Genomic DNA, 26,360 nt, shown 5'->3' with positions numbered 1-26,360 from the left:
AGGGTGAACCGTTGGTAAAGAACTGCTGAGCGTCCATAGTTCGAGCATGATGTACAGCTGCAACCAGAGAGAGATAGATAGAGATAGAAAGCTCTTTATTAGAAGAAAGCAGAGAGGTCTGCAGGCATGTATTCGCCTACATGCTACTCTGCGGGGATGGGGTGGAGGAGGTAAAGGCCCTAAAGAAAGTAGGGCGAAAGAGAGGGAAAAAAGAAGAGGTAAAAATGAAAAAAATTCCCCCGCATTTCCCCGAGGGGGAGAATGTGAAAGTGCGAATGCACGGTTGTCGGCCCGCTTGCGGCGCTTGCGCTCGGCCCCCGCAGCCCAACGCCTCGCCGCCTTCTCTTCCATCTCTTCCATCGGGTTTGTAGTATCACGTGTACACCACGCAGTTATCAAGCCGCTATAACGCCGCTGAGTCGCCAACGCACGCCGCTGACGACGTAGTTTGAATGCGTTAAAGATATAAGGCGCGTCTAACACTGATATCACCGTCGCGTCTGTGGCTTGGTCGGTAGCGCGTCGCGCTGCGGCCCGCAAAGTCCTCGGATCGAAACCTGGCGCCGGATGCTGTTTTTTCTTTAAAGAGCACTGCGGACGCCGCCGCCGACGCCGGCGGTGGATGGTTTGGGGTCGCTTATAAAGAGCATTCGCTCTTAAAAAAGAAGGCTACATGGAGTGTTCCCTGGGTCACGTAAAAGTCCAGGTGTTCTCACAGGATGACGATGTGGAGTTCTACAGTGTATCTGCGACGCCGATGTCGTGTAAATAATCAACCAGAGAATGGACATTTTTCCATTAGCGCTCCACGCATGCGCTACTCACGCTCCCAGCGACCGATCCGTAATTATTGGGGGGCAAAATATAAACAAAACAACGCCATATTTGATGAGCCGGTTGCGGACGCCGGGATGTGCTGCTCCGTTTTCTGAGCTCTGAAAGCTGATGACAATTCGGCACTACGGCTGCCATAGAAAAATTTCTCTGCCACAAAAAACCGCGCATTGCGCCTGGTACGGCTTTTTTAACCGCGCAGGGCAGGGGAGAAAAAAGAAGGCGTCTTCTTCTCTAATCCCCCAAGTGTGGTATTGGCGAGGGCTACGCTACTAGAAACCGTGGCCGATTGCGCTGCGTGTTCACGGTCATTATGCCACAGCGTTAAAACTGTTTCCGTCGTCTCAGGTTTGGCGTTTTCGTGCGTATTTGTTTCCCCGACAGGTATAAGAGCAACCGGAATTTTCGTGAGGCGTCGCGCCGTGTACAAACCTTTTGCGCCTTCGCCCGGCGCAAAGCCCTTTGATGCAAGCGGCCTTTCTTCCTCCGCGAGCGAGATAAAAACTTGCGTTTCTTTCAGGGTGGCTTTCTGATCCGGTCCACCGGAAATGAGAGTCTGTGGCTGGGCTAATACATTTCCTCCCATTTCTATAGCCTCCGCCCACGTTTCTGCTTCTTGTGTTTTTTTTCGTAGACGTCGAAGACGACGAAACTCTATTCGGCCTTTATATCGGTGCTTGCAAGGGGCGAGGCCGGCGGTTCGTGCGGCCAGTGTGAACGACCCCTGAATGACCAGCTTATCGATTGAAACGATTAATTCCGTCGCACCGGCCAGGCCAGTAGTGATGGAACCGATCGTCTATTACTTGATCGCTGCGCCGCTTTACGATGCGACAACGACGTTCGACGTCCTTTTCCTCGACGCAGTAGCCACGATTCTCGCAGTCGCAGTCCCCACGAAGGAAATCTTGATGTTCCTCGAAGGAGTTCGTCTTTATATGCGGCGAGAATAATGAGGTGCGGCGGCGTCATTAGGTGTAATTAAAGCGTCAGGCTGTCTTTGGTCAGCGTTGTGACGGCGTTCGTATACGGCTACCTGCGAACATGGCGACCCGTGAAGCCTTCTGGATTTGAATGTCGGGTAAAGCGGAAGTGCAGGCATATTCACCCTTTCCATCTTTGTTAAGACCAGCACATGCTCCAAGCTGTGTTTGCGCATGCGCCGTTTGATCATCCTGTCTACTGCTCCAGTAATAAATACGCTAGTACAACCCACTGATACAAGGGCTAGCCCCGAGACAAAAATGTTAAAAACGTCGTTAGAATCTCTGTCTTCTCAGATGCAAGCCCCCGCGCAGTGTTGTGCCGTGTACGAACGAGTTGCAGCCCAATGCCGTTAGTCGGAACTTCTTACGGGATAGAAAATTTCGTCGAACTAGTTAAACCTCGATGTAACGAACCTCTATGCAACGAATTCCTGGACTTAACGAAGTTTTTCATTTCCCCATTTCCACCTCCATTGAAGCGCATGTGCTTGCTACCTCTATGTACCTAAGGAGGTGTGACGGTTAACCTTGAGGTAACAAATTCGCTACGCTGGTGAGTCAATGTCTTTTGCCCATTTTTTGAAAAATCGGCTGAAATGCACTAATTTAGCGAATTTCTCCCGCACCGCAATCTCCTGTACGTTTCCACGAGTGAGAGCGGTGTCGGTTAGGTGTCATAAAGGGTTAACAGCGCACAAACACGACGACACACAAGGAAGAAAAGAGAAGATCAGCGCTTGTCCTGTCTTCTCTTCCTTGTGTGTCGTCGTGTTTGTGCGCTGCTAACCCTTTATGATGCTACACCAACTCGCCCACCAAGCCATCGTCGGTTAGGTGCTTGGCCTGCCTGTCGGCGTGTAGTAGCGCGTCTCCACTGCTATCTGTGGTGTCGGTTCGTGAGTTATGAGTTCTGCTGCCAGAAAAAAAAAACTTTGACTTTTCAAGCCATGCACGATATTCTAAAGGCCGTGTCCGCTGGCGAGAAAGAAGAACGTCACCGCCCGGTAGTACACTGTCCCAGCTATCATCGCCTCAACAATTTCGAGTGCGCGAAAGAGCACCAAGTTCGCAAAAACGCGCACTTTCAGAAGAAGTTTGGTTCTTCAAACGCGTTAAGGCACCGAAAAGTATCAAAAAGCAAAAGTGGTACTCAGTTACGTTTGTGAGTTCGGGGGCCGTGTAGCAGCAGCAGGCGCCAATCACGCAGTTTTTCAGTGTGAAATATATCCTTGAACAAGAATGAGTTCAGCATCACTGATGTCTAGCAAATTGGTTTTGTTTCTGCTTCACTCACGCGAGCTTTAATTCGAAACCTGCACGTAACGAAAACCTGGATGTAACGAAAAAATGCAACTTTTTGCGAACTTCGTTATGTCCATGTTTAACTGTACCTGAAAAATCATCTCAGCAAGATCGTCTCCGCTTGTCGACATACGCCGTGGCAGGGAACTCTCTGACGAAGGATTACCCTCTCCATGCGTTATCATCCTGCACGTCTGCCAAGAGCCCTGAGGCGGTATTCTTGTGTTTCCCCGTTTTGAAAACGTCCCTTGTGCGTCCGTTTTATTGTGACGTACTTCCAGTTGTAGGTGGGCTTTGGATTGACTTTTGCGTAACTGTTCTTGCAAACACATCTTAAGCGACTGAACGTATTTTAAACTATCTTTTATGTGTTTATTGTTCCGCCAGTGAACCAACAACAAGGCGACGAAAAATCGACTGCTCCTAATCGTCTTCTCCGAGAAGTCGCCGCTCAAAGCTCCGCCGTGCTTGCATGGCGTCACATCCGGGTGTTCGCTTTTAGCCAATCAGGGCTTGCTCAAAACGGGCACTTTTGAAACGGACACGAAACGGACAAAACACGAGAATACCGCCCCTGAGCAAGCTGTCTGAACTTTCACGTCTGGCAATGCTTCTTTGGCTGCAACGGTTTCCGTTGAATCCGAAACTTTTTGTCTGTTTATTGAAGCTGATGTGTAGCTCTGAGATATGCCTGGCGAACATATTGGGGCGGGCGACTGATCGATTAGCCTTGCGGTTAATCGGAAAAGCTTTTAGTCGTGGCCAGTTAATTTTTTATCACCTAATACATTTAACTCAAGTGAGCGAAATGTCGCGGTGTCTTCTTGGTATTTTCCATTTCCTTCTCCGAGGTTACTTAAGGGTCAAACTAATCCACGAGTTACAGGCGCTTCGCTCCCTATGGCCTGCTCCATGAAAGCGGAGCGTCAACAGCACAAGTCCTTTTACCTTGGCGTTCGTGCTGTTTTTCTGAAATGGGGCGGAATTCTGAGTTGTGTCCGTTTTGAAAAGATTTATTTCCCGCCCGTTTCAGTTGTGACGTAGGTGCTCTTGCGAGGAATCTGACCAATGAATGTGCTGCTTCCCATTCGGTCGTCTGCTTTCAAGCTATCAAAGCTCACTCGAAACGAACACTTTGAAACGCCCATCAAATGAACAAAACTGGAAATTCCACCCCTGAACTACATTCGTGCTGCTCGTCGAACCGTGTGTGTGTAAACAAATACTCTCTAAAATTTGAAAAAAAAAAACTGCGGTTGATTCATCTGTCGTAGGAATCGGTAAAACACGAAATTGAAATGTGCAGCGAAATCTGCAATTGAGCATGTTCTGCGGGTCGGCGGCTGTCTCGTGGGTGTGCTTGGTGAGTGACGTCCTGTTGGCGCGTCGTTTCGGCAAAGGTATACTGGCGTCATTTCCGTGACGGATATGGCGTCAGTGAAATCTTGGGGTATCGCGGCATAAAAAAAAACTTTCCTGTTAAAATATAAAATCCAAAAGCCAACAACCCTAAGTATAATGTGCTCTCCAGTACTAAAGGTTGCTTCCCCACAAAAAGACACTGCGTGCAGGGATGCACCCTTTACAAACCGCTTGCTTCGTTGTACTGGCGTCACTTCCGTGACGTATAAGACGTCAGCGGAATCTTCGTGTATCCGGGAATAAAACACTTTCGTGTTTAAAAAACGTATTTACAGTTTTAACCCCAATATATTTTGTGTCTGCAGGCGTGTCAGCCCTGCTAGACCTAGATATGAGACAGGACAACGAAACGTGATCGTGAAAGCCATCTGGCTTTCATAGCGCAATGCGCATGCGCAGTGGATTGCAGTTCATCAGACCGGAGGGGAGGTTCGAAACAAACACTTTCGTAGCGATGAAAACCACCGCATGGCAATTTGGTGCGTGAATATACCCGTAAGCTATTTTGCAACATCAACTGAATCCCTAAAACGCGCGTTTACGGACTATCTTCTGGCGCATCGTAAAACTAATTTTGTTATAAATGACCGACTATGATTCACATCTGCAGCAAATGTGTGCTTCTCGGACACTTTAGTGCCGTTCGATTGCCTGTCAGTTAACTTATTCAGTCATTTTATGTGCATGTTAAGCACATGCTGCTGCTGGAAAATTGCAATTTTTTTAAAGCGAAGCCTTCTATGTCTCACTGGTGGCGACGCTGCCCCAAAACGCATTGCAGGAAAGCAAACTTTCTTTGAAGATGATGATTATCGTGGGTGAAGTGAAAAAAAGTTGAAACTCAATCTTCCTCTGGTGGAAAGCCCATTTCTTCAAAGCAAAAGTGCTCAGGATAGCGTTCTGGACTTCAGCAGCCATGTCGAACATAACCCAGCGCATGGACTGTCATTCATGGCTGTTTTTCGACGTTTCGAAGGCTTACGATTGTGTCCTTAAGCAACTGATAGTAGACCGCCTACATGCAATGGGGGTGTCAGGAATCCTCCGCTTTGTCCACGGCTTCCTCACAGGCCGGTACATGCAAGTACGGGTGGGGAGCGTGCTAAAGAAAGAAAGAAGCGTCTCAAGAGGTGTACCCCAGGGTAGTGTTTTGTCCCCTAACCTTTTCAATGTGGTCATGTCTGGGCTACCTGGAGCACAAAAGAGGATTGACAATCAGAACACGTATCTATGTACGCTGAGGATGTTTACTTCTGGTTGTTCGGATGCCAACACAAGCAATTCGCTGTGATCGCTCGACTGACTGTTCAAACCGGGCAGAAATATGTGCTCAGTCGGGCTGACATTCTCAGCTGAGAAGTCCTGTTTTTTTCTTTTTCCTGGGAATCAGCGACGGTGCAACCGTCTTGATTTAACATTGGGAAGCCCGTCTAAATACGTCAAGCCACTCACGTGCGGTTTCTTGGGGTAACCTTGCAAAGCAGGCTGTATTGGCGACGGGCAGTGGATACGACTGTTTCGGCCCTGCTTCCCTATGTGAACATTTCGAGGAGGATGGCTGGAGCTAAGTTGGGAATCCCCCTGCGTTCATGCTTAAGCTGCACTCAGCACTGATTTTAACTCGTATTCTTTATCAAATGCCTCTGATTCCCCCCCACCCCCTCCCTTCAAAATCCCAGTACGAGTGCCTCGAAACGTTGCTCAGGAAAGGATTGAGGACAGCAATTGGAGTACCTCGAGGAGCGGCAAACTAGGTCATACGGAAAAGCAAGTCGCCCCGTTTGCTGGCGTCGCAGAGGTCACTCACGCAGATGAGTCTAAGGGGGAACTAATGCTGGAAGCGCAGTAATAAGGTGGCTTCGCATAAGGACAGCCGCTCACGCGCACACTGCTCTTAACACTGATAGTTTTGCGCCTTCAGTGGACAGAGAAAACTCAGACTTCAATGCCGCTATGGTCTTACGAGAGCCCCTTGTACCAGCTACACGTTCCTCCTATGACAGTCAAGAGAAATGCCAGTGGAAGCAGCAATTTTGGTGCTTGAACACCTCGAGAACACTTACCCGAACCACTTTCGAATTTTTACGGGAGTTTCAGTCAATCCGCACAGAGGGGTTAGTGCAGCGGCGTATGTCATTCCAGATGTGCAGGTTTACTGGGCTGCACGACTGGATCATTTAGTGTCCTCCACTGAAACCGAGTGTATTGCCATCGCGGCTGCTTTGAGGAAACGTAAATCATACAAGTCGCAGGAAGTTGTAAATCTGACCGACTCAAAAGCAGCACCAACTTTTGCAGCGTAGGATCACCACGAAAATGGTCTGTCAGCGTTCCTTATACGGCTTGTGCAATAGCTCAGCAGCAAGGGTTTCTATGTGCGGTTTCCAATGGATTCCATGCCCCGTTGGCAAACAAGGGCAAGGAGGCCGCTGATCAGATGGCACGGAATGCGCTGTCATTTGCACCGACTGTAAAAATTTCCCCCATTCATTGGAATGACTTCCGGCGGACAAAAGGCGACCATTTCAAGCCCTTGAGAGATCCCAATCATCACCCTTGCGCCACAAACGGACCTTACAAGACCGACGCAACTTTTTTGTACCGTATTTAAACGGGCTCAGTGAAGACCACAGCTTGGCTACCCAAAGTGGGCCTCGTGCGATCACCTGTGTTCGTCATGTGCAGTGCTAGGGGATGTGCACCACTACGTATTGTGGTGCCCAGAGAATGCTGTAGAACGGACAGCAATGATCTCAGTTATGCAAAAGTTGGCAGCCCCCCCACACCACTCTGGACCACATCGCCTTGTCAAGGGGACATTGCATGCTGCGCATGGAGGTGTCCCGTGTTCTCACCTTCGTTCAGGAAACGGAACTGGCGGTGAAGCGGCCACATTATTGACTCATTAGGTGGCGCTCGGGGGGAGCGATTGCCGGCACATCTTGCCAGGCTAACACCGCCTGGTCCAACAAAACTGCCACCAACACCATCCAAAGTCAAAGTCCGAAATCCAAATCATTACGCCCGAAACGCACGAAGGCCAACTTGCACAATGGGTTTTCACAAAGGCACACCAAGCACATCAAGAGAAAACTCTTTCCGCAGTCGGAGTCGAATCTGGGTCCCTCGACTTATGAAACCGAAGTCTATCCCATCGTGCAATTCCGATACGGTTGAAGCAGCGTCGAGTTTTAACCACCATATTCTTAAGAAAGGATTTAGATTTTTTCCCCCGCAGACGGACTAATTTTGCATTCTTAGAATACAGTTCACCCTCATCGTACCAATTACGTGAGCAACAACACACAAAAAAAATGCAATATATTTTGCGTGTCATGGCTGCAGGAGGGCACTTGTTCATCGATGGAAACCTGATCTCTCAATAAATCCGAAGAAACTACCACTACCAGAAACATGTAAAAATCAACAGCGTCATCCTTGTAGCTCAGTGAATTATTAGCAAACTGAATTTTAGCTTTCTCTCTACCTGGATCACAAGTTTCCCAACTCTTGACAGTTGAGAAACTTGCTACTTAACTTCCTACTCAACTTCCTGCCTGGACCCTTCCTTCCTGCATCGTTCTGACGCGGAATCTGTCCACTTACGTTACCCCCGAAATTTTCAAGGATTCTTCTACATCCCTGTTCCCGACATACCACTGAATGTCGTGGAGCTCCTCTAAAGCGCAGCTAAGATAGACCATCGCGTGCAAGAGTTTCAGCGTTAAACGTTGCCACGTTCAAACCCCAGTGGCGCCTCGTCAGTAGCCAGAACATCTTATAATTCTGTACACAGCAGCTATTCGGGCCCCCCGTAAGGTCCGCTGATTCGCTAGTGTTGGGGGCTGAAGTACTGAAGGCTGAAGATGACACCTAACAGTTCGTCGGGAGATTGTGGCGGAGCGCTGCACGACGGTGTTGCTAACGAGGGCCTGCTCCATGGATGAAAGAATGCTGACGAGAGGCCCTCACCTTACCGTTTGTAGAGCCCCTCCCGCCATGTCAAGAGGCTCACTGAGCCCACTGCCTTTTTAACCCGAAAGTGTTTTATTCTAGGATTCACGAAGATTTCACTACGTCATATCCGTCACGGAAGTGACACCAGTACAACGAAGCAAGCGGCCTGTAAAGGGTGCACCCCTGCACACAGGGTCTTCTTGCGGGGAAGCACCTTTAGTACTGAAGAGTACGTTATATTTAGGGTTGCTCATTTTCGGGTTTTCTATTTTAACACGAAAGTGTTTTATACCGGGACACACCAAGATTTTACTGACGTCATATCCGTCACGGAAATGACTCCAGTACACCTTGGCCGAACCTACCCGCCAGCAGGATGCCCGAGGCCTCACGAGTATTCTTTCCGCCATGTTTAAAATAATTGCTGGGGGGTGTAATTGGCCAATTTGCAAAAGTAACTGGTCACCGACGAAAGTGGTTTTCTACAGCACAAGTACAGCCGGTAAAACGCTTGTCTATAACAGCGATTTCAGCTTCAACCTGCTACATCCGAAAACTGCCGAAACATTTTTGTTCCAGACATGTCGGAGGCAAAAGCGAAGGGCTAAGACTTCAGAATTCCGCAGTAGTTTTATTCAAATCGCGCTCTGGCGGGGCAGGATAGGGCTGAGAGTACGAACGCTGTGTTATAGACAAGCCTTTTACCGGCTGTACAACCACGAGCTTTAATGATGGTAATTTATGCAGCTAGATTCCCCCGACGCTTTGGGCATAAACGAGTACAGAACAATTTCGTGTACAATGCGAAAACATCACCAATGTTATGAATGTGATCAAAACGGGATTACAATGGTTCAAGAAGTTCGCTCCGATTTCAGTTTTAAAAGATTCATTCTGCGCAACAAAGACAAGCTTTCTGCAAACAGAAGGGCAAGTGTGGTTTGGTGTGCGTTTCATAGCTGTTGCAGAGATGTTGCATTATCATGCATAGCTGATGCACGACAAGTGCTCGTACCAATAAACGAGCGCTACGGCTTCGCGCCCATTTGCACACCTAAGTTGGAGATTTCAGCTTCATACCGAGCATGCATATTCCAGATTCTAACAGGTTAGCCTTAAGAAAGGTTTAGGTTGGCGGGAGCCATGGAAAATAATGACTGAAGTGACCAAGCATGCGGTGAAGTTAGCATTTAGCCATTAATAACTGGATTTTATTGACAGTGTTCATTAAACGAACACAGATTCGTTTATGCTCACGTAGACGAGCGCTTATGTATGTACACACGAGAATGAGTAATACTGCGGCGTGAGAAACTGCATTACATTCCGAAGTGTTCGACCCCATTCCCAAAATTTTTTGCACCAGTTTGAAACTCCTTCGAAATCACATTATTCCTTATTGTGAGAATTTGTCTTCGCATATAAAAAACAACCGTGGAATAATCGAATGCTTTATTTACCCGAGTTTCGTAAGTGATTTAGGTAATTCATAATGAAGAGCAGAGGTCTGAGAACTGAACCTTGCGGCACACCAGATTTTTATCTTTACTTTTTCTCCTCCCTTCATAACCAGTACCAGGCACTACCCGATACCTACGTATAAACCTTCGTTACAACGAACTCGCCTTATTCGCAATTTCTTTAATCAGTGTTCTACAGCCCTCAGAGCTGTGCATTCAGACCAAACTGTTTTAACGAATTATCACTTATAACGAACAACGCTTTCTGTACCAACTCCGTTATAACGATTGTTTATAACGAAGGTTATAACATCGCGCTGTCATGCGCTGCGACGTAGTTATTCCACAAATGAACTCTGATAGACTGGACACAGACTAGGCAGCGGCGTTCAACCAAGGCTTTATTTAAATAAAAAGGAAGTTGTAGGAGAGGCGAAAAAAAAACGACTAGGGGGTTGGTGTTAGCTCGCCGGGTGGCCAGGAACCGCGGGCCGTTTGAAACGACCGCGGTCCGGCAATTTGGGTGGTGCTATTGCATGACCCCGTCACGGGTATTTCGCCAAATAAAAGGAGGCACGCTATAAAAAACGAAGCTTGTGTGTGTACAAAAGCACCTAGAGAGGGGGCGCCCCCTAACGACAGAGGTTGCAGGCGGCGGCGGCGGCTTTGTGGCGGCGGCTCTGAGGTATTCGCTCTGGCAGGTAATCTCTCCCTACTCTCCTTATCTTGCTCGTCAAAAAACCGCCAGGGTTTCACTGTCCAAGACGAGACTAGAAAACCTATTTACACAACACACACACACACACACACGCACACAGACATACATACACACGCAACATGCCTGCGGTCACGCTAAGGCCTCGCTGTTCCCTCCCACACCTCCGGGGAACACGACCCCGGAGGCAAGAGGTTTGTCTTCTTAATGTACATTGCATCGCACATAAGCGCAGTCCGCGTGTATTTTATACCTTTCATAATAGTATATATAATATTTATAATATTTATATATAATATGTATAATATAATAGACCTATTTTTTTCTCGCGCGTGTTGTCAACAGGAGTTCTTTGGCTTCGTTGCTAACAATGCCATGTGGGGGCGGGCGAGCTAGCGCGAGGAATGTCGCTGAGATCTGGTGGAATGTGCGCCTCCCGCGAGTAGCAGCAAAATGTGTGTCGTGTGAGTTTGATTTCTCAGTGGAAAGGGGGTAGGGGGAGGGGAGGGGGTGTCGAAATAAGTTACACGTTAGGGTTAATAAATTAACGCTGTACAAGGGAGGCCGGGAACTCAAGGACGGCTTGGGTGGTGGCGGTGGTGGTGGTCTTCCCCCTCGTGGTGGCCGGCTGGCGGCCTCAGCTCGGAAACGCCGGGACCATCAGTGCGACCAAGGCAGTCAGCAGAGTAGAGGCAGCATAGACGTCCGTCCTGCGGAGGCCGGGAGAGATTGGGGGTGAGAGGCCCCGTCGGGCTCGGCGCCAGCGGTTAGTCGCGCATGCATGCAGCTGAAGGGGGGTGTTAATTACCGGAAAACACTAAAGCCCGCATTGCTCACCAAGAGCTCGGGTACCTGCGGCGAAGGAGAAGTGGGGTAAAGAGGGTGTTAGAGCGGCATATCTTGCTGGAACAAGCAGCGGTACAGCGGACATGCGGTTAGGAGGCAGCGCCTCGAACAGTCCGGGCTGAGCGCACCGCCGACACGCAGGCCAAACCAGGGACGGCACGGAGATGCGAAAAAAAGCGGGAAAAACTGGGCAGGGAGAGCAGTCAGCTAATATTTTAACGTTCGGATCCGTTGCGCCGCAGCGCGATCCAGAGCGTTAATTCCATGGTGCTTCTGTAACGGTCCGTCGCATTCTACGTTGCGTGCAACACTAGGACTCACCGTCACAGTTCTTAACGTTAGGCTACTTTGTTGCCACGGTGACACCGGCTGGTTAATTCCGACCACCAACGGTTGTTTGGCAATCATGCAACAGACTCTGCGAGCCAACAAGCACTAATCATGCACCGGCCGCCCTGGATTAGCCGTCGGCGGCGCGCTCTTTTTTCCCGCCAAAACCAGCACGTCGCAGCGGGCGGTGGTGGGGGCTCACCGCGCACTTGCAGCTGGCGCACGGGTCCAGCGGCACGAGCTCCCCGGCCCGGTACGTGCGGCCCATGTGCAGGCAGCCCCGGTGACCGCTCACGTTGGCCGCCCCGCCGCCGGCGCACTCCTCGTCGTCGTCCCGGTCGTCGTCGCAGCGCGGACAGCACTCGCCGGGTCGCAGCGAGTGGCGCGCGCAGCGCAACGGCGGGCACTCCACGGGCCAGCAGTCCAGCTCTCCACGCAGGCACTCGCACTGCTGGCAGTCGTGCATCCAGCGCTGGCCGCTGGCGAGCAGCGCCCCGGCGTTGGCCGGGTGCTCGCACGAGCCGGCCCGGTCGCACTCGGGGCAGCAGCGCAGGTCCACCAGCTTGGCGTCGCAGCGGCACGGCGTCCGCTCGCAGCGCGCCACGCCCGCGCGGCAGCTACAGCTGCTGCACGGCTGGTCCGGCCCGGCGGGCCAGCGCTCGCCGTCGGCGCGCTCGACGCCCAGGTGGTCACAGGTGAGCGAGCAGCTAGAGTTGTCGGCGCACACGCACGCGAAGGAGCCCGGCTCGTTGACGCACGTGGCCGTGCTGTGGCACGTGTGCGTGGCCAGGGCGCACTCGTCCACGTCCTCGCACGAGCCGTCGGGCGCCGTGGGCGCGTAGCCGTCGCGGCACTCGCAGTAGAACCAGCCGGGCATGTTCACGCAGCGCGAGCTCCGCGGCTCGCAGCCGTGCACTCCCTCCGCGCACTCGTCCACGTCCCGCTCGCAGCGGGCGCCCGCGAAGCCGCGCCGGCAGGAGCACGTCTCGGGCGCCGCGCACCTGCCGCCGTTGAGGCAGCCCCGCGAGCACACGGGTTCGCACTGGCGCCGCCCGTCGCCGCGGTAGCCCGCGGGGCAGCGGCACTCGAAGCTGCCCGGCGTGTTGACGCAGCGCGCGAGGCGGTGGCAGTCGTGCTGGCCCGTGGCGCACTCGTCCACCTCGACGCAGCTGAAGGCGTCGAGCCGCGCGAAGCCCGGCAGGCAGTCGCAGCGGTAGCCGCCGGGCGTGTTGGCGCAGCGAGTGCTCGACGCTTGGCAGTGGTGGCCGTCGAAGCCGCCCTCCTTCAGGCACTCGTCCACGTCCTCGCACACGTGGCCGGAGCCGGCGTAGCCCGAGCGGCACTGGCACGCGTACTTGGTCTGCAGGTTGACGCAGGTGGCGCGCGCGTCACAGTCGTGGCCCCGGCCGCAGTAGTCGACGCCCGGGCAGAACATGCAGCACTCGCCCGGCACGCTGAACCGCTGGGACTCGGGGCAGCTCAGCGCGGGGCACGTCTTCTGGTCGATGCGCCGGCAGGTCATCTGGCCATCCTGCGAACGTTAGCACGCCGTGAGTAAACTTGGAGGAAGGTGAGTTCTTTTGGTGTACGCATCTTATCACTGCTACGCTGATGAGGCTGTTGATGAGCGACAGCTGCGACTAGCCGTTTCCTCGTTCAAGGATGCAAAGAAGACGCTACTGCATTCGCGAAATACTCGCAGCCCTACATCGCGATGTCAAGCAGCCTGCAACGGCGAAAATGGTGCAGGTAACGCCCCACCAACGAGAAGCGCTGGCGTCGTTAACGATTGACGTCAAAATACTGGTAGCTACAAAACCACGGTCATTTCCGCGGCTGTTCCTGTAGGAACTTCCGTGAAAACAGCGGTTGCGAAGAAAAATTTGACATCTACCTCAATGCAACCATTGTACAAAGCTGTACAAAGGAAAGCTGTACAGCTTTCTCAGAAACTTTGCACTTGAAGAAAAATTTGTCCTGGTCCAGGATTCAAACCCGGGTCCACCGCCAACCTAGGGCAGTTGGTGAGAAACTGCGGACATTCCTGCCCCAGACAGTTTTTCTTCAAGCTGTTTACCAACGCGAAGAAACTCCACAAGAGTGCAACACTCACGCTGCAGTTGCACTGGACACACTTTTGCGTCACTTGCTCGCCGTGGTCGTAGAGGACCTGCTTGAGGAAGCAGCGTTCTGCAAGAGGAGAGGGGCGTGTGGGTACAGGTCAGGACGCGGTCGCCTCACTCAGTGTGCATGGGCGCAAGAGGCCCCGGCGGCACCACTCACTGAGGCAAGTCGGGCAGCACTTTCCCGGCTGCAGCACGGGGTGCTTGCACGGCGGCGCGGGGCAGCTGATGGGCCGGCACTCGACCTGGCCCCGCGAGCACGTGCATATATCACAGTCCTGCTCCCACACCGACCCGTCCGGCCGGACGCTGTCGTTGACGTGGCAGTTGCGCTGGCACTCGCACTCCTCCACCGACGCGATCCGCTGCTCCGCCTCGGCTAGCTGCGAAGGGGACGTAGACCAGAAACCGTTGGGGGACGAATGGCTAATAACACGAACCCTAACACGAACACATCACAGCAGACGGTGCCAGTAACGTTAAAGATCATTCACTCTCCCCAAAAAATCCACGGACCTGGCTTAATGATGATGACTGATTGACTGTAGGGTTTAACGCGCCGAGGCAACGCAGGCGATGAGGCGCGCCCTAGTGGAGGGCTCCGGATTAATTTCGACCACCTGGGGATCCTTAACGCGAGGTGATGATGAACAACCTTTGTTTATGGAAGATAGGCTACTAGGCCGTTTGGCGAAAGACGAATCGATGGGAGCGTAAAGGAATGGCTCCTGATGAAGGTCGTTGGTTTTGTGGCGTAAAGCCAACGAGGGTCAAAGAGCACCAAAACAAAAAGGTAACTTCGTGTTAAGTATACCTACGGAAATAGGGAAGTAAAAATTGAACAGTTTAGAGGCAGACATTCCTGGTATGTAGGGCCAGAATGGTTATGGTGATGTGAAAGGAACTGTGCAGATTTCATCTGTTAAAAACTTAAAATGCGCCGAATAGAAAACACTGTATCATAGGCTAAATAAACAGTATGGTGGGTGCAAAGGAGTGTTTTATTTTACAGCCCTGCAAAGTGTTTACGTCGCGTTGTGTCGAGTGCTTCGCATTGAATGGGAATGCGGATTACGGATATGCCCTCACCACACCCGCTGCACAGGGAAGAATTAATTATCCTTTGAAGGAATCAAGGTCAGCCGGAGACATGACGAAACTCACTGCTCACCAGAAGTGCCGTCTCACACAGCTCCTGCCAGACCACTCGTCATAGCAGAAGTGCCTAATTGGTGTAGACGCACAGGATCGCCGTAAGCTGGGTTTTCCACAAACGAATGAGGCCAATTTAATAATCCGTAACTTCAGCTTGGCTATGATGCGCGTACTATAATGGAAGGGTAAGCAACTTCCAGTAAAATAAGCAATGGCAATTTCGGCCATATGGCCCTTTTTCACGATTCGCAGGTATAGGCACATGCAACGGATATCGATCACCCGTGATAGTGCTAAAACAGGTTAGTTACTCTGCGCTATTGAGGCGAGCATATTTGCACGATGAAGCAAGGTACAAACAACTACATGGCCGTACACTTATGTTATATAAGCCTTCAACAGCCATTGATATATTCGAAGCTACAAAGATACAATCAAGAATCGCGCTTTAATTACCGTATTTTCCGGTGTATAAGCCGCGATTACTTTCCGGAATTTTCGTTGGTGCAGTCCCTTCGTTCGTTCATTCCCTACTTATGTATGGAATAAATTTGGTAAGTGGCGACCGCGCGTGGTCCGCGCTCAAAAAGGTGCCTGTGTGCTGCGCGATGTCAGCGCACATTAAGAGACACCGCTCTATACACAGCACACATTTGCTAAACATACAGAACGATGTGCAGTGCGAGGCCGCGCTGCACAGCTCTACCGCTGAAGATCAACAGGCCCTGGTCCGAATAGCAAGAGAGGCCGCTGACTCCCATGGGGTCGGCCGAACCCTTGCAAGAAAGAAGGCATAAGACCAGTCTTCTTATTTGGGCCCAATAAAGTACTCTCTCTCTCTCTCTCTCTCTAAGGTCTAAACTAATTAATTATTTGTTAATGAGTAGGAGGAAGAAGGCTTCGATATTTTTGCCTAAACGCTGTACGTACATGCCATCTGTGTGTATCAATAAACCATGTGTGAAAAGTTCGCTCTGTCTAGACTTAGGACGGTAGATGCACGTGTCTAGCACTGCTTACCGGGGGATGCGTTCAGAGGAGGCGGCCGCAGCAACGATGTGTACTTTCACTGCACTTTCTAACGAAGTAATCCTCTGCGACTTTACCTGATTAACAAGTGCGTTTTGTACACCGGTGCATCTTCTACACCGGTGTGACTTGTATATGTTTTTTTTCGGGAAAACTGCAGCTTTAAGGGGGGTGCGACTTATAGACCGGAAAATACGGTACATTAATAGTCAATTAATATACGCACAAATACCGGAATTTGTCGCGCACGCTATATTGTGCCCACGAGAGATATTGGACTCACGTTGGTCTAGTAAAGCACCTACTACGGAGTACGCACGTTACTAAACGCAAAGCCATCACGCGATGATAGACGCGTTTATCTGCACAAGCTTGGAGCTCCATCTGCCCGATCCTTGCGCACATGCAGTCAATTAAGGAGTGCACCGCACGTCGTACCAGCACAGGACTTGCAATCCGTCTAAGCTACCATTCGCAGCGTTTATGCCCTTGCCCGAGCTGACACCTTCAGCCAAGTTGTGTGTCGGCGGACATAAAATGAGGACAAACTGGTTTTAGAGTCCGGCACAACGCAAAAAACTCGCTAACTCGAATTCCCATTTTTCTCGCAGGAGACGAGGGATAGGGCATGCGGATGCGAATGGAATGCGACACTACCACTAGGCGATTTCCGCTCCCAGAGCACTGCGCCCAAGCAGTAGCGGGAGTTCGGAGTGAAGTGAAGGTGCCCCCAAAGTTTTATCGTGGCTATAACGACTGAAGCTTTCCCCTAGCACCTTCGTGGTGGCAACTGTCGCCTTGTCGACCCAAGTTAGCAACTGCTGTTGACTCTCTGCCTGTTATTCAGTGACGCTACACATCGCAGCGCCATCTTGCGGTGAAAATTCTTAACAAGGATCAAATGTCGGTGCCGGCAGAGAGCAAAAAAAAAAAAAAAAACAAGTAGACGCGGCAGTCTTGCAGAATAATCCCATCGATCACCCGGGCGCCAAACGGGCACCGCTGAAGAGAGCGGGGTTTTTCACCGCAGCTGTGTCACAGCCGGCAAGATTAATGAGCCATGCGGGGGTGCGCAGAGCAAGGCCCCGCTTCAACTCCTACAGCGACCTCGCCCGCCAACAGAATCGCCGCACGAAACACGCAACGCCGAGTCTGGCACGTTCCGGAACGCTGACTTGAAGCGCGTAGGCCTACCTGCAGTACAGTGCGCGCTGAAACAAAATATGTCCCCTTGGCCACATTCTGAACGAAGTGAGTGAGCAACGCCCAAAGCGTGTATGCAGGAAATGTGTGCAAGGGCAAATCTTGTTTAATTCTTCCTGGACATGTTCGACTGGGACCTTTGACAAAGAATGTAGGCGCACGTGGCCCTCTGAGGCTGCGCCATGAACAACGCTCCCTGGAAGACATGAACTACGATGAAGTTAACGGAAAACAGAGCGAGGTTCCAGTTTGTGATGCCGGGATACGGTGTCGGCACGAGGTGACAGCGACCGACGACAGTTCGAAATGTCAAGGCCAGGGCGTTCGCGCGGCGACAGATGGTCTCTCACAAAAGGGAAAACAAATTGCTTACAGAAACTCGCCCCCGCCTGATGCACACGAAGATGAGGAATAAGTGCGATGGGGTTTGAACAAGGACCGAGTGCTCACCCTCTGCGTCAGCTTGCTGACGTATCCCTCCAGCCGGACGACCGCCTCCTGGAGCTCGTGGAACTGACCACAGGTGGGACACTGGGCGTCCAGCTGCGGGCACTGGAGCAGCACGCCCTGCGTCTGCGCCACGACGCGGACGTCCTGGAGGTCGCCCCTGAAGTGGAAGTGCCGAGCGTTGCGCTGGCCCAGCCACAGCTGCCAGGTCTTGTCCCCGTCCTCGTCGCCGACGTGGGGGAGGGCGTCCATGGGCTGCCTCAGGATGCGCGTGTAGAGGCGGTTGCAGTCGACGTACAGCTGCACGCTGGGTCCACTGATGGTGAGCGCCAGCCTGTGCCACGTGCCGTCGGCCAGCCGGTAGGGGAAGGTCTCGACGAGCTGGCGGCCCTGCCGGGACACGTAGTGGAGCCGCACCTCGTCCCGGCGCCCGCTGCTCTGGAGCTCGAGGAAGCCGCGGCCGCCGGGGTAGGTGAGCGAGAGCAGGGCGCCCACGTTGCGCACCTCCTGCCGCAGCGTGGCCATGACGGTGACGTCGCCCGAGGAGGAAGAGAGCAGCAGGAGGCGGGCGGCGTGCCTGGCGGCGTCGGCGGGCAGCGCCACGTGGCGGGCCCTGGCGTTGGAGAGGCGCACGGCGGGGCTCCAGCGGTGCATGCCCCTGGCTGGCTCCAGGCCCGCGTAGCTGGCGTTGCCCAGCGCCTCGATCAGGTCCAGCTCCGGCCGGAGGGACACTGGCGCCGCCGCTGGGTTGTGGGAGAGGAGAGGGCAGGAAGAAATCAGCTGTTAGGCCTCACGTCGGACAGTTCTGGGCCTCTTTCTTCCAGCTTTCCCACACCGAAAACCCCACCGCATCGCACTCGTACAGTCGTCCACAGGCTTATCTGGAACAACGCCTTACCCACTTATAGTCTCCTCCAGCTTTAAAAGGTGATTTAGTCGCAACTGCTGCAAGTCTTTGAAGTTTAAGGGGGCTCGTAAGTCCTACACGTTCGTTTCAACAGTTGTTAGAAACTTTTGGGATATTCCACGCTGAAGCCAAACGTGGTGATCAAGCTAAGCCGGTGGACGACTGTACAATCCGATCGCCCGGTCCGATTACACGCGGTGCTCGCGGACTTGCTGAAGTGCGCGCTGTACAAAGACTCGGGTATCAGTCTTAGAGCACTGCAACCCAAGATCCTGCATCCGACTGACGCCCGCATGATCACAACCAGGGTATAAGGGCGGGTTGTACGCCCAGGAAGAACTGTTGCATCTAAAAACTAAAGATTCACGTGCAAACGAGTCCTTGAACGGGTGAAACGTTTATCGCCGACGACTTGATCGTTAAATCTTCAAAGACACACGAAGCACGCAGCAAGCCAAACAAAAATTAGCTGCACATATGACACAGCTCTGAAACGTGAAAATCAGTATGCGCGAAATTTCAACATCAAAGCTACCGCGCCGACCACTGACTGGATAAGGACCCAGGGGCAGCGTGTGCCGAACAAAATGGAAGAGGCACTCCATCGAGTTTTATACTAATATATTAGTATGAAACTATGGGGTACTTAAAAATGGTGCCGATGACAGAAGATTTCCGCCGTTCTGACCTCGACTGTGCCCACTGTTCCGTGTCTATTTGCGCTATGAATTATCTTTGCCCGTGTCATGCAGGCGAGCCTAAACTAGCGTCCTCGAGAATGGCTTTTCTTTGTCGCTCATTTGCTTTCAACACGGACGACGTTTACCGCTAAAATTACGGCAACACCCACGGCGAACGAGCACACGTCGGCGGAAAGCATTAGTTAGACGCGCCGAGGAACTGAAAGCATCTGAAAAACGCACCAAATGATATTCTTTACCCCCATGTGTAAACACAACATCTCGCTTCACCAACGGCACGGTTCAGGCTGAGAGTCATGTTTCCAGGGGGAAAACTGCGGCACCCAAAGCCGGGAATGGCAGCCACGATTTCGTGGCAAGCAGCACCGCGCTGCTGAGCCCTCGCGGTGTGCCCCGGTCAACAGCCGCATGTATTTGTGGCATCGCCAACGGAGTGGAAACTACATCCATGACCTATACTTGGATGCCCTTCACGATTGGGCTTGTATTAATAGTGACGTCTGCCCTTTGAATCTGACTGAGGTCAAGGACCATGTAGTCGGAGTATGCCGATAACTTACCTAATCAATACATTTTTTACAGAGGCACCAGGAAGACAAAACACAAATTTGCTAATTTTGAAAGAAATAGCCTTGAGAAACTTACTCAGCTTCATTCCAGCCACGAAAGACGTTTTTAAACCAAAAAATAGCAGGAAGTATCGGAAACCATTCAAATTTCGCGCTACAGCATGGCCAGTAGTGACGTAATATGGACCAGCACTGAAACAGTTTCATCAGTGTGTTAAATGCGTGTTAGCATTCAAGTGATGCGATCAAAAGGAACCCGAGGCAAACATTCAGCCGTGTTTCTTTGCAGTGGCTTCTTCCGGCGGCCGCCAATCGCACCATCAAGAATCTGTGACGTCACAGATACGTCACCGGAAAGCGGCTGGGGAGCAGCCACTGGCTCATATGTTTTTGATAACACCTCCATTAGTTTTTCGAAGTTCGCCACAAAACTGCTATCATTGTTATCGGGACAAAGCGGTCTTTTGAATGCGCTAAACATGTATTTCGTTTTCATGGTCCCTTTATCCTCACTGCTGCTACTTATCATACGCAGAAAGTTTATGTAGCTACAGAAGAAGTACCGTATTTATAGGAATATAAGGCGAGGTTTCTTTCCAAAATTCGTAGTCTCGAAGTCATACCCCACCTTATATCCGAAACTCAGTATATAAGTGGAGATTTCTTGGACTCTCCAAACTGCACCCTCGCCTTTTTTATCGTGAGTGCCTTACATTTGAATAAATACGGTATTCCGATTAAACACTCAGTCGAAAATGCCGACAAGAAAAATTTCTGTAGTTTGTCGTATTTTCTCGTGGAGTACTGTAGTCTTGTTGAATTCCTGTCGCGTCGTGATGGTGATGTTCTGTCGTGCGTCGTATTCTTGTCCTCTTTTGGATGTTCCGTAGTGCCGAATTCGTCTTGTCGTGATCATGGTGTTCCATCAGTACTTGCTCATGGTTTGAATGTTATTCCCAACTGTGAAGACTGGCGTCAAGGGCAGTTCTGTTGCGACTAAAGGAATGTTTGTCGTTGAAAAATTGACTGTCGTTACGACAGAAATGTGTGATCTTTGTCGTAACAACAGGACTTCTGCTGTCACAACAAAGTTTTTTGTCGCGCGCCAGGAATTCTTGCTAGGTTTTTGCGGTATTCCTGTTGCGATTTTAGACTGGGCACGAACACCAGGAGTTCTCCAACGCGCACCCAATGCCACAACAAACACACCAGTCTATGTTTCAGCTCTTCATCCCCGGGACCTGGAATCGAACTCGCAATGCGCACACGCCCTGATTGATCAGGGCTACACGATCAGACAACACGACACGTGCCGCAACTGTCCTTAACGGGACATGACGTCAGCGTGTGTGTTGCACCCGCCGACAGGAAACGGCGAATTGGTGCTCATTGAGCCAATCGCGTGTATACTATACATGCGCTTTACGACCAGCGCAACAAAATTACGGCCCTGAACGTACCGGAAACTTCGAAAGGCTCTACAGCGTGCTACATTATTGAATGTCTCTATTTAAAAAAAATATTTTCGGAGAAACGGTTAAATCGATTTCGCTCAAGTTTGACACCATAAATGCCACGTTGTGTGGTCTGCTTTTAAAAGGAAGCCCCATACGGGCTCGAGATGTGGGCGTCTCATGTCGTCATCGTAATCGTCGTCTAATGTAGTCACGCTACTAAAACACTGGGACACTAGTTTATGCCTTGCACTAGAACGTAAGGCGTACTAAAAAACACCGGGACCGTCGTTTACACCTCACGCGTACTAAAAAAAACAAAAAAACACCGGAACACTCTTGTAAGACTCGCGCTAGAACGCTTCGTGCTTCAAAGACAAGAGACTTTTACAGCAAAACTGTCTACCTCTACCCCCCCCCCTTCTTCTAACGGTTTCATCTCCGTTGGTAAAAACGCCACGGCGCCAAGAATATACTTATACACTGCATGTTTCGCCCCTCCCCAGGTTTCACGTTAGTGGAGATGGACTGGGATTTTTTTCCCTAAAAGACAGAAAATATGCACTTTTTTCTGCGATCGTGGAAAAACCTGTTTTTGTGTATGAACGAAAACTTTTTTATTTCTAAGCGTATCCGTACAGGAACAGAATTCTAGCCAACATTTCTCCCATAGGCGAAAAATGCATTTTTATTTAGTGCTAAAATAAAAACCGCTACACCCCTAACAGACAAAGTGTGATCTTGCTAAATGTCCATGCAAAGCGCTACCAGCGGTTTGTAAGTTTGATTGCGTAGGGTTCAATGCAACGGATGCGATGAGGCGCGCCGTAGTGGAGGGCTTCGGATTAATACTGACCGCCTGGGGATCTTTACCGTGCACAGAAATCTCGTACACACTGGCGTTTCTGCTTTCCGCCCGCACCCGAAAAGCGGCCGCCGCGGCCGGGAATCGAACCCGCGCCCTCGTGCAGCAGTTTGTAAGCGAAAATAGTTTTAATACTCCTATATTCCTGCAACACCCCCCATTAATTTTCCCAGGACACGATTCATTTCCATTCATCAACGTACACACCGAAAGCTCCGTCAGTTTTTCGGTGTAACCCTACTCTTGGAGCGAACAGAACCTCCCCCCTCACATCTATTATTTACGGGGAGACAGTTGTGTGTACATCGTCAAAGAATAATGTTTCTTTTTTCCCCAAACAGCAGCACACTCCCCATTTCTCAGCGGGCTTGCACCCGACCCGCCGCGGGATATGTCGAAGGGGCGGTCCGGGGGACATGTCACTCGTACACACAACGAGAATGGGTTGCGAGAAAATTAGATGACCTTAGAGGCAAGCCAAATGACAACTGTCGCAACCCCAGCCAGCGAAGAAGCACACCCCTCCCTATGTCTCCCCATTCACCCCCGAGGCCTCGCCACAAATTCCCCGGGGGGGAAGAGGGGGCCCTTCGGATGGGTTGGAAAGCGCTGCCCTGCCGGTCGACCCAGCAACCCACGTGACCGGGGGCTGGGAGGTAGAGACACACAAGTCGAGTTAATTCATCGTTAACCCCTCCCGCCCAACCGAGCAGCTTCCCGGACGAAGGCGCCGCCGTCAGGGGCGGAGCGCAGTCGCAGTATCACTGAGCCAACTTTAGGGAAACAGATTAGGGAAAGGCAGAGGGCATGCCTTTGTGTTGAGCCGCGTTTCCTGCGAGCCGCCCCCGGTACCGGGGAGGCGCAGACGATCTCCATCGCGTGCGAGACAAATTGGGTTTACGAGCTCCGAAACGCCGCGGCTTGGCTGGGCTTGGCTTGGGGCTGGAGCAGATTAGACGCGACCGGAGCGAAAGGATTGTGCCCGGAGCGTTATCTCCAGCAAGTGTGTGCGGTTTGAGGGGAAAAAGAAAAGTGCACTGCGGATATTTTTGAGCTCGGCAGGCAGCTCACGCGCATAGAACCCAGTGCGGGAGAGGGTAAATAGAGGGGAGTGGAAGGACAGAGCGGAGTGTTAAAGAGAAAGAAACCCTTTATAAACTCGGTAGTTCACCCACGGAGGCAGAATACAGGCGGAAGGCTTATCGCAAACTTTTTATTTGTTGAACATAAAGCGACAATTGCGTGGTCGCCGTTCTGCCTTCTGCACGGATTGGCGGGCATTGTACGGGGAGACTTGGGTGGTAGCAATGAACTGTCCAACGAACTCAAATCCAATTATTGAAACCGATCTCAAGCTGCAGCGAAGAAGATTAGGCCTGATAAAATGCGATTTACGTCATGTATATAACTCGCGTTTGGGGCGCAGCTGTTGGGATCAGAGAATTGAGCGAACAATAGTGACTAATTCATTTTCTTTCTTTTTTTGTTTGCCCAGAGAACAGGCACGTTCTGCGTGCCAGACTTCGTACGAACAGTGCTGACGGCTTGGTTGCTCGACTGATGCTGTTCTCGGCAATCGAAAAGGCGGAGTATCGATGTGGCGAATGTTTACTCGGGTTTGTGCGCACCGAACCAACACGTGGGATCTCAGGCGCGCCGTGTAGCGCGGGCTACGGGATTTGATTTAGACCACCTGTGGATCTTCAACGTGCGTCGAAATTTCGACACATCGGCTCTTTCCTCGCCGTCACTAAAAAAAAGAAAACGCGGTACATGTTGGAACACACAATAGGCGCAAAATGTTCGTTTCTCAGTTCAAGGTCGTTCGGGCAACAAGTTACAAGTCGTGGCGGGAGGTTAAGCTCGTTAAGTAACGGTCTTGAACTGACACGCGAGCTTTCCTCAGCGCGGAGGCGCTAGATGCGCCATAAGCAAAAAAAAAAAGAAACTCGTATCTGAAAGCATCCACTGAGTGAACGAATGCCGCGCCGGCAAGAAAGCAGCTCGTCTCCGTTGCAAGGCAACGCTAAGGCGCATGCGCACAGCGGTTCGCCGGCTGAACGAGAGAACGCCGAGTCGACAAGGAAGAGAAAGCGTCTTTCTTGCTGGCAGAAACGTTGTCAGTGACGCCAACCCATAGTTCTAGTGCCGTGATCCGTTATCTACAAACCACAGAAGTGACAACTGGGCTAGTTGGTATTGGATTTGGAACATCTTGATGGTAGCGCACTTACACTGTGCGCTACCATCTAGATGTTTCCAAATGTACAAACCAGGGGTGTAAAAAAACAAGATTGTAACTGTTATACGCCCTCCCCCTTCCTTCATTAAAAATCCCGGGCCATCTCCACTAACATGAAACTTGGTGGCGGGCGAAGCATGCGGTGTATAAGTATTCTTGGCGCCTTGGCGTTTTTGCCAACGGAGATGAAACCATTCATTGGGCGGTACAGGTACACAGCTTTGCTGTTAAAGTCTCTTGTCTGAAGCACGAAGCTCTCTAGCGCGAGGCGTAAACGAGTGTCCCAGTGTTTTTTTTAGCACGCGTTACGTTCTGGCGCGAGGCGTAAGCGAGTTTACCGGTTTTAGTACCGTGACTACATGATACGAACGACGATTACGACGACGACAGGAGACTCCAACAGCCCCAATCCCGAAGGGGCTTCGCCCTTAAAACAACCGGAAAAGTTGGCTCATTTCCTCCCCGTGGTTTGCATTTGGGGCCATTTCTTGCAAGACTTTTTTCTTTTTTCGGAGAACTGCTTTTTCCAGGGACCTTTTTTTCTGGGAGACTTTTCCGGGGACTTTTTTTTTATACTTAGGGTCCTTTTTTTCTGGTAGCATTTTTGCCCACAAGCAATAAACATTTACGAAACATGCCAATGGTATCTGTACAGGCTACAAAAGCTGCACACTCGAGAATGCGGCTCTCTGCTATGATGTACCTGTGCCGACGTCGTAGCTGATTTCTACTATAGCTGAACACACCATTCCAGTGACGTCGGCACAAGTTGCAGCAATACAGGCTATACTCGGTTACAACTCAAGAACGGCCCCACCTCACGTAGTGTATCACTCCGCCAAAGCGCCAGACCCGTGACGTCAGTGCGCGTGCGTTTTGAAAGGGGTTTGCTATGAATGGGGGATATCGTCTGCCTTGTCTCACGCAGTTTGTTTGTCGTCACTGGAGTCGTTTATAAGCATATTAAGGCCAAAAAATCACGGGAACGGCTCACGCCATGTTCAAAATATTCCCAGTAACGCCCTACTTGCGCCGCGCGGAGAAACATCTGGCTACGGTGATAAGGCACAGCGGCAACTTCCGGTGCCGTTCTTAAGTTGTCACCGAGTCTAATCGGATTGGCTTTTATTACCACACGTACAGTATAGTATACATCCCAACGTGTATACCGGTAGCTGGGGAAGGTTGTGTGTGAAGCAAGAGCGACTGCTTTTTTCTGTGTGTGTGGTTCGGGCCACCTGGGAATAACACAAGTTGGTATGGAGGGAACAACTGTTGTTCAAACTCAAAACAAAACAAAAAAGACGTGTTTTTGCGTCAAACGCGCTCACAGCCTTGAATTAAACCCCGCGCTGGATCGCGCTGACGTCAGGGAAATGCGTTCACCAAATATAGAGTTCTGGAGACTCGTAGTGGAATCAATAAAACGCAATTACGCGTCTGAAATTCTTAATGACGCCACATCGCCTGGCGCCCGAATGACCCAATCGCACGCACTGCCCGGAAAAACTTTATATCAGCATGTTTGTATCCGGTATAAATAACGCTGCGAAACTAATTTTAGCTTGTGAATGTCGGGAACGTAATTAAAATGGTTTATAGCTAGCGCTCCGATGCGGAAAATTTTCCTTGCGGCACTTGTCAGTTAAGCGAGCGCGCTGTATTTTCAGGGAACAGCGGTACGCAGAATAGGGTTGGGTTAGAAATGGTTAGGGGATAAGAGCTCGACCAAGGCAGACAAATAACACCATGAAGGCCCATGACGAGCTCAGTGCCAGCACAGCGATCTGATTGATTGATTGATTGATTGATT

General features: G+C 51.2%; 1 protein-coding gene across 5 annotated transcripts in view; it reads right to left on the bottom strand.

Moving 5' to 3' along the window:
• Nucleotides 1-10,345: 10,345 nt before the first annotated feature.
• Nucleotides 10,346-26,360, bottom strand: part of LOC144142632 (protein kinase C-binding protein NELL1-like) — a 98,462-nt gene continuing 82,447 nt past the window's right edge. For 4 of the 5 annotated variants that reach the window (XM_077674280.1, XM_077674277.1, XM_077674278.1 and 1 more), the window contains 5 exons: nucleotides 17,813-18,552; nucleotides 14,136-14,358; nucleotides 13,966-14,042; nucleotides 12,055-13,383; nucleotides 10,346-11,386 (listed from right to left, as the gene is read on the bottom strand). In XM_077674280.1, the coding sequence (XP_077530406.1) occupies nucleotides 11,249-11,386; nucleotides 12,055-13,383; nucleotides 13,966-14,042; nucleotides 14,136-14,358; nucleotides 17,813-18,552 (2,507 nt within the window). In that variant the 3' untranslated portion in view covers nucleotides 10,346-11,248. Of the gene's footprint in view, nucleotides 11,387-11,484; nucleotides 11,529-12,054; nucleotides 13,384-13,965; nucleotides 14,043-14,135; nucleotides 14,359-17,812; nucleotides 18,553-26,360 lie in introns of all 5 variants that reach the window. The other variant, XM_077674279.1, reaches the window with a different exon arrangement.

This window comes from Haemaphysalis longicornis, unplaced genomic scaffold (assembly GCF_048455015.1).
Source record: "Haemaphysalis longicornis isolate Haplotype H1 unplaced genomic scaffold, Haemaphysalis longicornis Haplotype H1 scaffold_6, whole genome shotgun sequence".
Lineage (NCBI taxonomy): Eukaryota > Metazoa > Arthropoda > Arachnida > Ixodida > Ixodidae > Haemaphysalis > Haemaphysalis longicornis.
Note: the sequence above shows the minus strand (reverse complement) of the source record. Positions and strands in the feature narration are given on the sequence as shown.